This window comes from Maniola jurtina, chromosome 12 (assembly GCF_905333055.1).
Source record: "Maniola jurtina chromosome 12, ilManJurt1.1, whole genome shotgun sequence".
Lineage (NCBI taxonomy): Eukaryota > Metazoa > Arthropoda > Insecta > Lepidoptera > Nymphalidae > Maniola > Maniola jurtina.
This window is the reverse complement of record NC_060040.1, coordinates 914133-932144: the sequence shown is the minus strand read 5'-3', so window position 1 is coordinate 932144 and position 18012 is coordinate 914133. Positions and strand designations below refer to the sequence as shown.

At 36.2% G+C, this 18012-nt stretch overlaps 1 protein-coding gene across 3 annotated transcripts; it reads right to left on the bottom strand.

The window, feature by feature from the left end:
* Nucleotides 1-4145: 4145 nt before the first annotated feature.
* Nucleotides 4146-15388, bottom strand: LOC123870447 (muscle M-line assembly protein unc-89-like). 3 transcript variants are annotated; one of them, XM_045913759.1, is made up of 11 exons: nucleotides 15087-15388; nucleotides 14010-14144; nucleotides 13654-13843; nucleotides 13089-13377; nucleotides 10300-11208; nucleotides 9724-9857; nucleotides 6828-6951; nucleotides 6038-6184; nucleotides 5185-5430; nucleotides 4645-4695; nucleotides 4147-4371 (listed from the first exon to the last, which is right to left on the bottom strand). In XM_045913759.1, the coding sequence occupies exons 1-11, from the start codon at nucleotides 15259-15261 to the stop codon at nucleotides 4327-4329; spliced, it is 2445 nt and encodes an 814-aa protein (XP_045769715.1). In that variant the 5' UTR covers nucleotides 15262-15388; the 3' UTR covers nucleotides 4147-4326. The 3 variants fall into 3 exon arrangements, with proteins under 3 accessions (XP_045769713.1, XP_045769716.1, XP_045769715.1); XM_045913757.1 differs by having other exon boundaries at nucleotides 4146-4695; XM_045913760.1 differs by having other exon boundaries at nucleotides 4146-4695; nucleotides 5185-5427.
* Nucleotides 15389-18012: the final 2624 nt, after the last annotated feature.

Here is an 18012-nt window from a genome sequence, read left to right as displayed (position 1 = left end):
CGTCCATTTGTGGAGTTCATTTAATGCTGATTGTACTTTTCCCGCCGCCTCCTGGTGAGTATTACCCACAGCTATGATGGCAGTGTCATCGGCAAAAGTAGCGATGGTATTATGATCAGGTTGTGGAAGATCACAGGTATACAGGAGATACAGGACAGGTCCTAGAACGCTTCCTTGAGGTACTCCAGCTTTGATCTCCTTGAGTTTGGAGTAGGCTTCCTCTTGCCTCACTCTAAATACTCTATCAGATATATAAGATTCAAGTATGTCTGCGAATGGTTGAGGGAGTAATACTTTAAGTTTGTGAACAAGACCTTCATGCCAGACTTTATCAAAGGCTTGTGCTACATCGAGAAATACGGATGAACAAACTTTCTTTTCTTCTAGTGTTCTTTCAATTATATTCGTTATTCTGTGAACTTGATCGATTGTCGAGTGCTTTTCCCTGAATCCGAACTGGTGGTCGGGAATCAGATTTTTTTCATCTAATATAGGTTTTAATCTGCTGAGTAGTAGCTTTTCAAAAAGTTTAGAGATAATTGGTAGTAGAGAAATTGGTCTGTATGATGTAACCTCATTTGGTGGTTTTCCTGGTTTGGCGATCATAATTACTTCTGCAACTTTCCACAAGTCAGGGACGTGCTTCATTCTAAACGCTGCATTAATCAGCGTCGTTAATTTAACGATTCCTTTTTTTGGAAGGTTTCGCAAGATTTCTGTAGTAATTAGATCATATCCTGGAGCTTTTTTCAGGCTGAGTTTATTAATTATATTAAGTATTTCTTTAGGTGTGACTAGTTTAATGGGAGTGTTTTCTTGACTTTTTTCGATTGTAGTAAAGTCAGTGTGTTCTCCTTCGTTTGGTTGAAATATTTTTTCTAGATATTCTGCAAATCTTTTAGCTTTTTGCTCACTATTTCTTGCCCACATTCCATTTTCTTCCTTGATTGGAGGAATATGCAAACATGGTCTTTTTAAATTCCTAGTGGCTTTCCAAAGTGAATAGTCGGTGCTCCGTTCGCTTGTAAGGCTTTGAAGATAACTGTAGGTTGACGAATTGTTAAAGTTTTTTATTTGTTTCTTTAGAGCCTTAGTCAAGTTATTCAACACCCTTTTATCAAGGGGAGATCTCGAATGGTGCCACTTTTTTCTCTGTTTTCTCTTTTCAATGATGAGTTCAAGGATATTTTTGGGATAAGCAACCAGTCCTTGGGGCTTTTTTCTAAGCTTTGGTGTATTATTCCAAGCAGCCAGCTGAATATCTAACACAAACTTTCTTACTTCTTCGTTTAGTTGTTCCGAGTTTTTAAGCGGCACATTTAAGTTAATATTATTAGTCAGATCTATTTTGAAGCTGTCCCAGTCTGTATTTTTGTTTACAAGTACAGGATAAGGTTCTTTATATATGATTATATCACTTAGCGTTAAGAGGATAGGAGAATGGTCTGAATTCATGTCGAACATTTCATCAATGTCTAGGTATTTTGATGATATGTTTTTATAAATAAAGAAATCAATTAGGTCTGGAATTTTCATCGCATCTGTTGGCCAGTAAGTAGGCTTACCTGTACTTATTACATCGCATTTTTGATCTTTAATAGCACTTAAGAGTTCTCTACCTTTTGTAGTAGTCAATCTAGAACCCCAATAAGTATTTTTCGCATTAAAGTCGCCTCCAATAATAAATCTATTTCCAATTTTCTCGAGGAAGCTGACATAATATTCTTTTGATATTGAATGCCTTGGAGGGCTATATATGGCTACTACGGAAAATTCGTATCTTGTAGTTTTGACCTTTACAGTTACTGCCTGAATTTCTTGCTCCTCAAATTTGTATTCTTGATAATGAAACAAATTTTCTTTAATTATGACGGCACTGCCGCCTCTTGCTGTGTTATTTGGGTGTATGGCATGGTACACTTTATAACCGTTAAATTTAATAAATGATTGCTTGGTAAAATGTGTCTCAGATATTAGACAGATATCAATCTTTTGTGTATCTAGGACTACTTGTAGCTCCTGTTGATGTTGTAGTAGTCCGTTTGAGTTCCATGCAAATATTTTAAGCATATTATTCATTTTTTCAGCTTATTGGTAGCCTTATTAGCACCACCTTCAAGTTTTTTCAATCGCTCGTCGAATGAGGACATGTATTTAAGAATTTCATCCAGTTTGCTTTCAACTTTTATTTGGGGCAGTTGAGTGCTTGGCAAATTTTTAGAAACTTTTTGGGCATAAGTTTGGTGTTCACTTTTGTTCGTGTCTTCCTTAGTCTTATTTACATGAGTATCAGTAGATTTCTCAGGTTTCGATGAACGCTGAGGATAAGATGTAGATGATTTTTTAAGATTCTTATTTTTTAGAATCTGCATTTCTTTGGCAACCATACAACCTCGATAGTTAGCGGGGTGCGCTTCACCGCAGTGTAAGCATTTTGGTTTTTCTTCTGCTGGCTTGGAGCAGTCTCGTGTCAGATGTTTTCCTGTACATTTTACACACCTAGCCTCCCTGGCGCAGTATTTCTGCGTGTGGCCATAGGCTTGACATTTTTTGCACTGTGGTACCAGTTTTGATGTTTTTATAGGATGAATTTCAACTTTACACCCTAGGATGTATTTGATGTCGTAAATTTTATTTATATCTTCTACATTATTAAATGTTAGAGTAAACATATTAAGCGGCTCTTTATTCTGCCATCTTAGTTTGTTAACTGCATTTTCTATTTTGTACCCTTTGCTTTGGAGGTCTTCAATTATTCTTTTGGGCTGGCATGAGGCAGGCAATTTTTTAGCCATGACACGAATAGGTCTTTCTTGTTTATTCTCATAGGAATGCCACAAAAACTGATTTTGAGATAAAACTTTTGTCAAGTTTCGGTAGGCATCCTCATTTTTAGCGTTTATTTTGACATTCTTTGCGTTCATCATTTTTAATGTAAAATCTGATGAGGCTTCGGGAAGATTTCCAGAGAGTAAATCAAAAAAGGTTTGATAGTTTTCCACGCCGGACACCATTATAGGTGGGGGTAGTGGTACTTTCTTAGTTTTCTTCTTTTCATTTTTACGCGTTTCTGTATTTGATGTTTCGAATTCTCTACTCTGCGACAGAATGGGTGACGTGCTTAGTTTCCTCTTTTTCCTACTCTTTACTCTTATCCATTCTGTTTCTTGCGCAAGTTCTTCTTCGTCCGTATGATATTGAACGGATGGATCAGAACTTTCCTTGTTTTCGGTAGTATCCATCGGGTTGTTATTCTTATTAGATAAGAGCTTTATTTGTTTTTGAAGCTCCAAAATTTGCTGCTCCATTTTTTTAATTGTAATTTGAAGTTTCTCATTTTCTGCTTTTTTTTCTGAAAATGCTTTAAAAAGCAAATGCTCAGTTTCCGTTCTTAATTCTATTTTTGTATCGGCCATAGTTGGAGGAACCGAGTAGTATAGCGTTGATTATATTATTTGCTATTACAATAAACCTGACGCGACGAAACGCGGAACTAGGTCATTGTGCCTCACGTACGACCGGCGCGGGCGGCGCGGGCGCGGTCGGATCGCGGCGTCAGCAGTTTTCGCTGTTATTGCGGTAAAACACGGTCGGTTCGAATGAAAACTAGGCACTGTATCTCACATGTATAATATTATATTAACATCCAAGATATCTTAATATCAAAGTACAATATAGTATACTCAGTTTTAATACAATACAATTCAATATAAATTCAGAAGTGGGAATTTCACAGCGTAAATTTTTACTAAATAGCTCATATTAAAATTGATTTGATTGTAAGCGTAAAATACTAAATAACTCGTATTATTAACATTGTTTTCATACTAAATTTAAGTTATTTCTAGCGTTTCAGTAATCAGGGGTATGTTATAACATGGACTGATGACAAAAAGTGGTATAAAGTATCAATCGGAGTCAATTTCGGCAACTTATTGCCACTAGGCCACCAGACTCGACAGACTCGATACTGACTGTGGTCATAAATTAGTTAATGTTCCAGTATATTATTATACATAGGCCAAGGACAGGAAGTGGTATAAAGTATCAATCGGAGTCAATTTCGTCGGCGACTTTTTGCCACTTTGCCACCAGACTCGATACTGACTGTGATCATTTTAACTAATTTCTAATGTTTCTAATGTTCCAGTATATTATACATAGGCCAAGGACAGAAAGGGGTGTAAAGTATCAATCGGAGTCAATTTCGTCGGCGACCTATTGCCACTTTGCCACCAGACTCGATACTGACTGTGATCATTTTAACTAATTTCTAATGTTCCAGTATATTATACATAGGCCAAGGACAGAAAGTGGTATAAAGTATCAATCGGAGTCAATTTCGTCGGCGACTTGTTGCCACTTGGCCACCAGACTTGATACTGACTGTGATCATAAATTTAACTAATTTATAATGTTCCAGTATATTATACATAGGCCAAGGACAGGAAGTGGTATAAAGTATCAATCGGAGTCAATTTCGTCGGCGACTTATTGGCACTTTGCCACCAGACTCGATACTGACTGTGATCATTTTAACTAATTTCTAATGTTCCAGTATATTATACATAGGCCAAGGACAGAAAGTGGTATAAAGTATCAATCAGAGTCAATTTCGTCGGCGACTTGTTGCCACTTGGCCACCAGACTCGATACTGACTTCTGTTTCATGCCGAGAGATGATGACAGCTTCACCTGGGAAGAATATTATATTCATTCCTATTATACCGTGTTTTTTGTGAGACACTATGGGCAAATCCAAAACCATAGGAGATACAGAAAACCGTCTTAGAAACCTTTAGGCCTTTTTTGTGAAAACAATTTCGGTATAGTCAATTTTTTGGTCAAGCGTGAGTTGTCTATAAAAATAAATAAAATTGACAATTTTTTTTAAATATTGATCGACTTAATTTCATGTGAGGATCATTTTCAGTGGTTTTAGCTGTACTTACGTCAATTTATGTCAGTGAGTCAGTTTTTCGCTTAAGCAGAATTCACATTACGACGTGGCACGAAATTAGTGTCACGACATTAATTTCACTATCAATTGTATTGGAAACGTCTAATTTCGCAATGCACGCATGCAATGCATAACGTCGTAATGTAAATTCTGCTTTATAGAAACAGATTAATGATTTCAACTTATTTCATTTCAACTAAGTATAATTATATTATGACAGTTACCTTAGACTTTTTCTTAGCCTTCTCCACTTTATCTTTACAATCTTTCTCTTTTGGTTTTTCTTTAGGGATCTCTTTGGGGATCTCCTTGGGTCGTTCCTTGGGTCTCTCGGATATGTCGGGCGGGGGTGGAGGGGGCGGAATTTCCGGGGAGCTGGGTTCCGTAGGGCCAGAGGTCTTCTCTAACTCGGCTATATCGTTGTAGAAGGATAGCAGCAGCTCATCGCCTATCTCTTTCTTTGACTCCTGCTGGAAAGAGAAAGTTATGGTTGCATTTCCAAAGTGAAAACTTCTCTAAGCGTAAAAACTTTGAGATCGCATTAGCGACATGCTAATTTTAACACAAAGAAAAATTATACTCTAAAGTAGAGATGTTATTCGATTACGATTCCGAAAGTTACGAGCTTCCGATTAATGTCTTAATTTCTTAAAATTTAAAAGTAAAAAATATCTTTTTAACATATTTTTTCACTATAATTTTTTGAACGAGACCGTCACGTTCGAATTGACGTGTTTATGGCTGCATGGTGTTAAAGTTTAAAGTTTTTATTGTTTCCTAGCAAATGGGAGTAAAGTACTACACAAGTCTCTACCGAAATAGCAATTGCAGAGCTCGTTTAGTTTTCAAGTCACTTAAGAAGTCGGCTTCGCCTCTTTGATTTCGTTTATATCAATCAGGCCTGGACTGTAATGTGCTGCTAACTACTGAGAAAATAAAGTTAATAATTGCAGCAAAAGTTCGTTCGAGTTTCGAGTTTAAGCAAGGCAGGCTATGGACGAATCCTTCTCATTCTGAGAGGAGACCCGTAGTCTAAGTATCGAGTCAGCGATGGGTTGATCATGATGGCATACTCACGCCAATGGTCGACGGGGGAGGAGCGGGCGGGTGGTGCGGCGCGGGCGGGTCGGTGCCGGGCGGCGGCGGCGTGGCGCGCGACGACCACCAGCGCGGCGGCGACGGCGGCGGCGGCGGCATCGGCGGCAGCGGTGGGTTTATCTCCTCCTAACCAACAGTAACTAAACTTTTTTAGGGTTCCGTACCTCAAAAGGAAAACGAAACTCTAACAGGATCACTTTGTTGTCTGTCTGTCTGTCTGTCGGTCTGTCCATCGAGTCTGTCAAGAAAACTTATAGGGTACCTCCCGTTGACCTAGTAGTAGTTTTTCAAAGTAAGATAACTATACCAAGTGGGGTATCATATGAAAGGGCTTACCTGTATATTCTAAAACAGATTTTTATTTATAATAGTTATGTATAATAGTTTTTGATTTATCGAACAAAATGTCGAAAAACTTATCCGAGTACGAAACCCTCGGTGGGCGAGTCTGACCCGCACTTGGTCGGTTTTGCCGGCAAGATTGTGTTGCCCACGAAGCTGTACAGTGTACATGTCCTTTGTAGAGGGTATCCCCCGTACTGACATCCGAATAGCAATGGATTTTATTATCATTGTACATGCCATTAATATGCAGGATGAACAGTGTGGGTAATAACACTGAGCCCTGTGAGATGCCAGCATTGATGGGCTTGAATTCCGAGCAAAAACCGTCGACAGATCCAATTACACAGCTTTACTGGTAGTCCATAGGATGGTAGTTTCGATAGAAGTGCCCCATGCCAAACCCTATCAAAGGCATTCAACTCACCTTGGGCTCAGCAGCGGGGTGCGGAGGCGTGGTACATATCTCCATGTCCGTGTTGGCCACGGCGGGGTACTCGGCCTGCGTGAAGCCGTCCGCCTCGCGCCGGTACACGTAGCGCCCCTCGGACCTACACACAGAAGTACCCCAATACAAATATGTGCTGTGGAGGCGCGTCGTTGTACGCCCGGTGGGTTTAAATCGCGTTGGAGGTTGTAAAACCTTGTCGGTATCTATCCAAACTTGCTAATACTCTGTCCAAAGAACACGCTAACTAAACTGCTAATATTTTGTCAACGGACGGCGCCTTACACTTGAGCCTCTGGGAGAATTTGCTTGAATGACATCAGGAAAGTTGTTCATACTTGAATCCAGTTCAAGAATAGTAAAACAAAACAAATGATAACGGCACGTCAGCAAAATCTACCTTCTCAGTTAGTTTTTGCTGAAGAAGAATGTTTAGTGTCTTGGACCGAATCTCGTATCAACAAGTCCATCCTCGAAGAACTCAGGGTGGGATGGAGTGACGAGGGAGCTTCGCCTGGGGGTGAGCTCTAGGGCTTGAAGAAATGATTGGAGAGGTCGGAGGGCAACGTCCTCCTAAGGGCGCCTCCTGTGAGGCTCAGACATCGGCTTAGAATGACGTTGGGATGAATGGGTTTGGTTGGACTGGTTAGTCCGTATGCCCCCGAGGCCGTGGCGTGAGTCCATGTCTAGGTGACGTTAGATAACGAGAACCTCGTCTTCGCCAACGAAAACACGGTAAACTTCACATCACAGCTTTAAAAAATTGTTAAGAATACATTAAAAATATACCTATAAAGAGTTTCAAAGTAATCCCCGGGTTCCAGAACATCCAACTAACGATTTAAAAGCACAAGGCAAACTTAATGATACAGTTAACATACAAAAAGATGCAAAAGTTCTTCACAATTAAAGTTTTGGTCAGAATTTCTGCAAACTTAGAAATAGTTTTGTTCATACTTGAACCCTCTATTAAAATCCATTTTGTGTCTACTTAAGCATCCCAGTATGGACTCGCCATTTTTGCTTTATCTGTCATCATGTTATGCATTTATGTTATCATGTCAAAAGTACGATAATTTAGGTAGCACCCTATTTTGTCATTGGCGACCGATTTGTTACAATCGTCAATCCAAACTGATTTCTGACCAATGATAAAACTGATCTTAAAATGATTTTTTGATAATTATTGGATGTTTTTCTTTTTAAATCGATAGCAGACACAAAATTTCAGGATCGCAGTCTCTCGTCCCGGCCATCTGAAAAGATCAAAGTGCAATTATCAAGAAATATATGATTTTAATAGATTTGTATGTTCTCTTACCAATCTTCCTGCGTGTTGCCTTTTCCCTCTGCGTAAAATCGTTCATCTTCTGCGTAGCTCTTCACGTATTCTTCTTGAGTGGAAAACACTTTCTTTTTTTGCTTTTTGTGCATGATAATAAATAGTCATGGAGATTCTTATCAATTAATTAATATCCCAATCGACAAATTCGTATTTTTAATTTTATTAAAAAATTGTATTCATTTATAATTACATCAGAATTGTACATGTTATTCAAATTATCATAACTAAGATTAAACACTTGGTCATTCCAAAATAGATTTTGCTAATGATTATGTAATTTTAATGTCGAATATTTTGATGTATGTGGATTAGTTCCTTACAAAAATATAATTATTATGGTCATGCATGATAAGGTTATCTGGACAAGTATTTAATCTAAGCATTTTAGTAACAAAAAACAATTTATATGGGTATTTGGAGCAAAGAAACTATGTGTGTGTAAAGAATTTTATTAACTTAATAGCTAAATCAGGTACCAAGCTATCACAGATTGTAAAGTAAATAATTTATTAATACAATTAAAAGTATTTTTTGAATAGTTATCAAAAAGAGTCAATAAATAATGCCAATAGAATACAGCGAAATAGATATTAATATTTACACAAAACTGAATCAAATTGGCAGTGTTTAAAGTAAAACACAATTCATTTCTGTAAATTTAGTTTTGTGTATAAAAATATTTTTTGTAAATAAATACTTTACAACATTCAAGCAAATTAAATGCTGTTAAAATTAAGTAGCTGTTACAAAAAATATTTATTTAAAATGGCACTTATTTCGTTTGTTTCTTGGCTTAATTGGAGATTACCACTGCATTGTTCCGTTTGAAAATGTCTGTCGAAAAAGTCATCCATCACATCACAGTTAACGAAATGCGCGCGTCACACCGAAGCTCACGCGGATGTTTAATTTACAAAGTATACTAATGTAATCGGTATTTATGATTAAGAAATTGATTTAAACTATAACTATAGTTCCCATAGTTTTAATGTAAATTAAGTTTTCGCTTTATGTATAACAATAACGTAAAGCAAAAATTGGTTGTGCTTTTTAAATATAGGCCCTATTTTATATTAATACAGAATTCCTATTTAAGACACATATATTAAGACTTTTTAAAAATTTGAAAGTATAAAAGTACTATACAACAACCGATTTTTTTAAAAATCTAGATTCTCACATCTAGTTTTTTTTTTAAAAAGATTTTTCAAGTGACAACCGATTTTCTGTAATTCAAACTGTTTTTTACAATGTGAAGGACATAGTCGCTGCGGCGACGTGACGGTCGCCTCGTGTGCATGCGCTTATAATCAATCAACTATTTCTTAAAATCACTTTTTTTTCTTATTATTACAATTTTTTGGTATATGTGAATATTTTGGTAATTATTCAAGTGTCAACCAATTTTTAAATTAACGAGAACCGATTTTTCTAATGATGACCGATTCTCGTAGTGAGTGTGCGTGCGCTTCGGTGCGACGGGCGCGTAGGGTCGAGCGAGGCGACAGCGCGGGCGGGCGCGGGGCGTACCTCTGGAAGACGCAGAGCCAGTGCGGCGGCGCGGCGGCCGCCTCGTGCGCGCGCAGCGCCGCGTCGGCCGCGCGCGCCCAGCGCCGCCAGTAGCCCGCCAGCAGCGCGCCGCTGCGGAACGCGTGCACCAGCGTCTGTCAACATCAAACCGACACCTTATTAGCCGGCCATTTTATGGAGCGGCTAAATGCTTGTGACAAGCAGCAAGCAGATGGGTGTTGGCATATACTTGCCAACGCTTTGGAGCGTTCCGATTGGCATGCAAGCCATCTATGGCGTTTGCCGATGCTTACTGTATATTGTTTGCTACAAGCTCAAGCTTCTATCTCCTCTTCTGCTTAGTAACAACCTATAATTATAATGGAAATCACTCACGATAGTATAAAACTTTAAACGTGTTTGTGTATGTCTGTGGCATCATAGCTCCTAAACGAATGAACCGATTTTGATTTAGTTTTTAGTAGTTTTTTTTTGTTTGGAAGGTAATTAGTTGACATAGGCATCATCCCAATTGGAGAGATGATAAATGGAACACACATTCACATCAATTAGAAAGTGTTATCATTAAAATATTACCTGCATTTGTACAATCATCTCTTGAACCGGTGACAGTGTGTTTGTTTGTATCTGATTCAAAAACTTCAGCTTTGCTTCCAACAGATCAGTCAAATCATCTAAATCATCATCTTTCTTCTCCTCATTCAACGTTTCACCTTTCGTGAATGTTAAGCCATTCCCATAATTAATAGTACCACTGGTTTTTGTACTACTGCTAACTGTTGCAGTACTTTTAGTACTATCATCATCTTCATCACCTTTAGTAAACCCTAAACCCGTCCGTTCACTCGAAAATCCTTCAATAAACTGCGAATATTTGGTGGTATATGAAGGTAGTTCAACTTTTTCTGATTTCTTACGCTCGGGTAAAACTGAATTGGAAATCCTTAATTTCTTTTTACTAACATTTTCTTTTGGTTCTTTCGAATCCATTAAATATACGTTTTCTTTCGGAACCTTTTCTTTTTCAACTTTTTCAACTATTGGTGGAGTTTCAGGTCTTGAATTAGGCTTACTTTCATCTATATTAGCAGCACTAGGAAATAGACTATTCACTTGTATGGGGCCATTACTACTTGGAAATAGGGCTTTTAATTCTTCTAAAGGCGGTGTTCTACTATCACTGCTTCTTGGTGAAACATTACCACTATTTGTATTGGACATGGACTTTTCTTTAGATTTAACTCTTGGAAGCTCTTTTTTCTCTATTTCTTCTAACAAATCGTCAATATCTAAATTTATGTCTTTGATTTCTGTTTTAGGTGATGCTGCATTGGATAAGGATTCATCTTTTATTATCTGTTGTAACTCAGATGGTAGTTCACCACCTAGTTTTTCTAAAAGCTTAGCTTTGTCTTTTAATCTCTTCAATAGTTCTTGTTCTTCTTGGCTGTCTTCATCTTGCGAGTTTGCTGGTGTTTTTACATCCTGTAGTGTGAAAGAGTTAGCTTGTACATTATTTTTATATCAATTTGATATTTAATAAGAAGGAAGCGGTACAGTAATCAGTAACAACCTTAAAGTGCCTCAGATTGAAAACTTTGACCATCACAATGCTTGATAACAAATCCAATTTCATTGAAAACCTTTTTTGATATTGTTAGGTCTTGTGACATATTTTATCTTATGACAAAACATGGCAAAGGAGCATGAACAATACCTTAATAACCATGTGCAACAAAACTAATGTAAATCGTTTATTGCATATGGTTTAAAATGCTGGTTTTTTTTAAATTACAAGTATTAAATAACAAAAAAATTAATAACAGGATAGGTTTCATTTACATTGGAAAGTTATTCTTTAAGCAATTGTCAGAGATTTTGTTCATCATTGGTATAATAAACATGCATACATAAATACTAATACCATAAATGTGAATGTGTATGTCTGTCATTTACCTTACCAGAGAGTACATAGAGGATACTAAAGGATTTAAAATACCTAAGCAACTACCTTTGCAAACAAAGTGCAGGTAAAAGTTAATCCATACTTCCATACTAATATTATAAATGTGAAAGTGTATCTGATACATATTCACAGAAAATCCTCTTAATCGATTTTGAAGCATAGGACAGAGATAGCTTACATCCTCAAAACAGACATAGGCTTCTCTTTTTATCCCAGAAAATGAAAGATTAGCTACAGCTTTTTAGAATTCATAGAAATCAGGTTTCTTTACTTAATTATTAGGATAAGATAAGGTTAATCTAGCTGACTGACTCACTGACTGACCTATCAACGCACAGCTCAAACTGAGCTGAAAGGACAATGCCCATGGACAGTACTCTCACAAGAAGCATTGTACCTTAAATTTTTTATTCATTTATTAAAGCTAAAATAAAAACATAATTTCTCACTAAGTTTCATGAATATTTGTTTTGGGATTATTTTTTTCGTAAATAAAAGTGCTTTTAAACTTCCAGCTGTTATGTAAGCCATTATTGTAGTTAGTTTTTTTTTTTATCCCCTTCAGAAAAGGCAAAGGTCGTAGACCATGCAGCCTGGTAAGAAGCCATTATTGTAGTTATTTGTGATTGTCATTTATTTGTCACAAAAGTACTGAAAAGGGATGTCCATTTTTAAAAATGATATTATTGTTTGTTATATTGATTTTTCGAACTAAGTATGTGCCCTGCAAATTGTCACTTCCTGTATCCAATACGGGTGATAAGTATATTATTTCCTAATTACTATCCAATCATTCATACTAATTATTTGTTATTACTACAGAACATGTAGAGTTCTGTTTGAGTTCTGTCATCGGTGTTAATCGTGTAGGTAGGTCAGCGTTGTACCTATAGGTATGTGAACGTGTACTAGGTAGGTGAGTATTCGTAAAATAAAAAGCTATATTTTTCATTCTCTGCTATCAGTCGAATACCTACTCGACTATTTTGTTTAAAAAAATCTGAAACTGACTATTTATTAAGCCTATTAAGACCCTTTCTTACTTTTTAGCTGAACCTAACCTCAAAATATTGTAATTTTTTATGATTAATATTTCTGAAATGCGGAAACCGTTTTCACTAATTTTTTCTACGAATATTCTGATGATGTCATTGAACAGATAGAACTTGATTTAATGGTGAAACAAAAATCTTGAAGACAGTACATTTGTTCATACTTGAATGGGCATTGTCTTTTGGCATGCAGATAGCTATAATGATGTAGACATCATCTGCTAAGAAATGACTTTTGTTAATTCAATCCCTAAGGGGCTAAAATAGAGGTTTAAAATTTGTGTAGACCAAGCAGACGAAGTCGCGGGCGTAAGCTAGTACAATATAAAAATATAGAAATATAATACCTCCTCCACCTTCACATCTGAGATTTCTGCTTTAGGCTCTGGAGATTTAGGTTTTTCTTCAACCATTAATTCCGGTGGTAATTCCGGACCGATTGGTACAGTATACTCCTGGTTTGGTGGTAAAGGTGGTCCATACTCCACGACCGGTTTGGTTTTTTGTTTCTTCTGGGTGTGACTTGGCAGCTTGCTTGGTGGTTTTGGTAGAGGTGGCGTTTTGGAGGGTGTTTTCTCTGACTCGTCATTTGAGTCCGAATCTGAGTTGTGGTAGGAGGTTATGAGTTCAATTTTTCTGAAAACAATAAACAAAAAAGTTATTATCTCTTAAAAACCCATGATGTTTTAAATGTAAATGTGTAATCAATATCCATATTATAAATGTGAAAGTGTGTTTGTTTGTTGGTTTGTCCTTCAACAGGTCAACGTGATTTTCAGCATGGATAATAATATGACAAAGACCTGGAGAGTGGCTTAGGCTACTTTTTATCCAGGAAAATCAGGATTTTCATAAACCTAAATCCACACAGAACAAAGTCAAAAGCATCAACTAGTAGTAAATACTTCTTACTCTTCTTCATCATCACTAGCAGGCCTCTTCTTGCTATTCTTCCCGTGTTTGTCCTTAGAAGTAGTCTCGTCTTGTTTCTTGCTGGTCTTTGTAGTTGGCTCCTTGTCAATCACTTTGCTTGGAGCGCCTTGTTTCTCGGCCAGCGCCTGTTGGTATAGCTGCCATTCCTCTGCCGTTACCTCTGCTGAACCTGTTTAGAATGATCATACTAAATTATTACAACCAAACTAAAAATAGTAAGAATAAGAATAAGAAGTGTTTATTTGCTAGAATATGGTATAATATACGAGTACATTGGTCTTAAATATTATGTGGAATTTTAATTTATTCTCATAGACACAGTATAAATACCATACCTGCAGTGTGTAAATGCTGCTGCGCTAGCTTGAGTGCCAGCAAATATTCAGGCGGGGCTTCCCAAGTCACTGCATTGGTCTGCTGGTTCCAGTAGTAAGTGAAGCCACTGTTCTCATCATAGCATGCTGACCAGGCTATAGTAAAATACACAATTATTACTAAATATCCAAATTGCCAACTATGTTCTTAGTTGAGTTCATCATACAATCAGACAGCAGATTATTGCTACCATAAGGTTAATAGGGGCCGGGTACATATCATGATTATTTACCTTATATTTATGTCATTAAACTATGTGATGTTTATTTACCTTATATTTATGTCATTAAACTACAAAATAAGCCTAAAATCATAAGATGATTGCTAGTCAAGTAAATTAAGTTTGGGTTAAAAGGTTTTGAAACTAGTCAGGCTTACTTTAACTAATCACATGAGTCTAGCCAGTTATTAGTTATATTTATAATGGATATCACTCGTGACAGTTTAAACACTATACAAGTAATAACTAATATATACAAGTTTCTTGCCAAGTCTTCTTCATAGAATTTTCTTTCTAAAATGATAGCAGTTTTGACATATCATAAGAACCATAAGTTGATTTACATCATGTGGAATAAATATAGAGGTTTCTTTTTGTTTTAAATTTCTTACTAGCTAATACCTGCCATGCATTGCCATATGACTCATACACGACCACTCACACATTGATGGCATTGAATCTGAAATCTTCATGCAAGTGGCCACAACAATAATTGTAAAAAGTTTTGACTCTATCAGATGAATGATATGCAAATTACTGGGCTTTCTATACACTCAGCTTCATATTGTGAAACAGATTTTTTTTTACAAATAAGTTGCAACATGGCAGTTTGTGCAAGTCTGTTTTCCAGAACTATTTTAGTATGATGCACAGTCATATGCCTCATGTTCAGATCGGACTACTTGCTTAGCGCATATAATATTACGCAGATTACGCAGTTGATTTGTTTCAGCCTGTTGATAAAGCTATTTTTTGGTTATATTTTTGTAACAGGATTACTTATTATTCAAGCTATGATAGTAATTCAACTACTTACGACAGTGGGGTATCGGCGCAGGATGGATACCAGCGGGAGCAGCCGCAGCTTGGCTAGCTTCAAACGCCGGCTCCCTCATTTTGTTACTTTCTGCACGTTTTGAAGCCCCATCATCGGATTCCTCGTCAGAATCACCGTAACTCGCGATAAGCCCTAGGGGGTTCCCTTTACTCATTATTTTCTACACGACGTTCTAAAATTGATATGAATACGACATAAGAGTTAAAGTTCAATAATTATTTTGCACTTTTGCGAAAATATTCCGATTTCCACGCCATGACGCTTCGCGAATACTTCTTTTGATTTTGACATCTGTCATCATTAACCAAGAATGCCATTGTCAATTTGTCAAAATGACTTTGTCTGTGGTGGCGTTTGTTGGCGCGCGTGTTGTGACTTTTTGGAGTGTTTTTTTGTTAGAAGTGGCCGGTTTTTGTGTCCCGCTGGTGTTTATTGGTGGTGGAACTGACCGAGGAACTGACTGAGAAGCGCTCTAAAGGAGCGCCGCGTGTATGTCGGCGGGCGCCAGCACAGACGAAGTCCATACTTATACATGTAGTTTTCCTAACTTGTAAATAACTACACACTTGACATTGGCTAATCAGTGTAAAGCCAGACGAGAGAAGAAAAAAAAAATTGTCAAAATAGGGATGCACGTTTTTTTTTTCTCTCTCTCGTCTGGCTTTACAAAGATAAGCCTATGTCAAGTTTGTAGTTATTTGTAGTTGTTTGTAGTTAGGGAAACTATACAAGTATGGACCCCGTCTGTGCCAGTGCTCGCCGACACACGCACGGCACCCCCTTAGAGCGCTTTCCAGTCAGTTTTAACAAAAAAAAACACTCCAAAAAGGCAGAGCACGCCCGCCAGCTAACACCAACACAGACGAAGTCCATGCACGTTTTTACGATCTATTATATCGATGCGTTTTTACGATTATTCGTAATTTTCAGACAGCAGCTAAAGAGGTTGTTGTTGAAGCACATTGTTTGTCTGTGGTTAGTGGTAAATTCTCTCCTTCTCTCCGCAAAATATGATATTCTATTATCTATGTTTGTTTTGATGGCTTGAATTTAAAATCGAATAGCGGGAATTTTGAATGAACAGTTAAGTTACCAAGAGAATTCATTTTGCCTATTAGGTACTGGCTGCTCGTCTGCTCAGTAGGTACTAGGTAGGTACCAATTTTATTATAACAATAGGACTAGGAAACTAGTTACCGAACCCAACTAACAATAGGAAAGTAACTAACTAGATAACTGCTAACAATATTAGTAAGTAAGGAAGTTACTATCCAGTACCTAATAATAATAAGGCTTTTAGTGAATTCTCACCTTTGATTATGTAAGGTATAATAATAGGATCTAATAAATGAAAATAGTTTATGAATCAGTTTTTAATAATAACGCTAGCAAAAACTTAGTGTTATTATTTTTCTACCTAAACACAGCGTGCAAAACTCGGATCAATGGCCCACTTTCGAAGCGTCATTGACTCTGAAAGGTCTGTTTACGCAACGTTCGTTGATCTCTAGCATCAGTCAGATATTTTATTTGCAATAATATATTGTGAACTTCTAAAAATACAGGAATTTTAAAAGATTTTCGCGTTTTTTGTAATATCTTATCAGTAATCATCAGTACAGGTACCTGTCATTGTTTTTGCTAGCATTCTGGTTAAATCCTGTATAAATAGGTACCTATAGAGTAAGTAAATATTAAATCACATGACTGATTTTGTTAAATAAATAAAAACAAAAATAAAAGTTGGCTTTTTTAAAAATGTTTATTTGCAAAACTTAATAATGTTAAAACTTAAAAGAGCATATTATAATAGTTAATTATCATATTTTTTTTACAAAAATGTATACAAAATTTTAAATAACAATAATTAATATACCTATCGTATTCTTGATGGTAGCTCATTATGTATTTTACAACTTGTACTATTTTTAAGTAGGTAGTCACTTGGTAGGTACCTAGTCACTTAACTAATAAATTAAAATAAAATAATAAATAAATATAAAATTGCTTATAAAATTACAGTAGGTAAGCATATTACATGGCTTTAAAATAAGAAGCTTAGAATAATTCGGGTGGTTATTCTTAGATAAAATTCTTCTAAGCTTCTTTTAGAATTTTATAGGCAAGTGCTAAAAAAAAATTATAAGTACCTAACTAGGTAATCTAGGTAAAAAATGGAACAAAATCAAATTTAAATAATTGTTAGGGTATCGAAAACCAAAATTTAAGAAAGAAACAGGACAAATAGATATTTGGGGGCAATGTTTTGTTTTAAATCGGCGGTATATCGCGTCAAAATAAATAAAAGGAAAGCGTGTCCCACATAATATAGTGACCTCTACCATAGAAAGGACCATAGTTTACTATTGTTTCGATTTGATCCAATATTATATTATATACCTATTACTTTTAATATTATAGGGCAAATTTTCAATGAAAATATATTAAAAGTAATATAATATAAAGTTTAATATTTATATAACTAGAGGACGTCAAAATATTATTATGGCAGGCACGATTACTCTTTCTAAGTTTGGATGCGTTATTAATATGTTGTCCTATGAACGTGAGTTGTAGCTAAGTACTGGAATTTATAAGATGAATATTCCATTTTCTAGCGGTAGCTAGTTTTCACCGTCTTTAGATTTAAACAACATTGGTAGGTATGCTATATTATATTGACGTTCAATGGTAGGTAGTTAAGTATGCTGTGACAGACATACAGACTTCTGTATTTATGATACCTATTATTGTAGTGTGGATTTTATATTATTAGCTTCTAGATTTACCTATAATAATAATTATTATTAAATTATATACAGAGTTGATCGTCTTGTTTGGCAGACAGGACGGGCTGGTCGTTTCGTATTCAAACCAGTCTATAAAGTTTGAGACCTTCAACATT

What these genes read in the sequence shown, in the direction of transcription:
- LOC123870447 (XM_045913757.1), bottom strand. Translation starts at nt 15,261, where the DNA reads ATGAGTAAAGGGAACCCCCTAGGGCTTATCGCGAGTTACGGTGATTCT. An exon ending in TGCGCCGATACCCCACTGTC is followed by an intron (nt 14,145 to 15,086) that starts GTAAGTAGTTGA and finishes ATTTTACTATAG; the next exon opens with CCTGGTCAGCATGCTATGAT. An exon ending in CTCCCCCGTCGACCATTGGC is followed by an intron (nt 5,431 to 6,037) that starts GTGAGTATGCCA and finishes TTCTCTTTCCAG; the next exon opens with CAGGAGTCAAAGAAAGAGAT.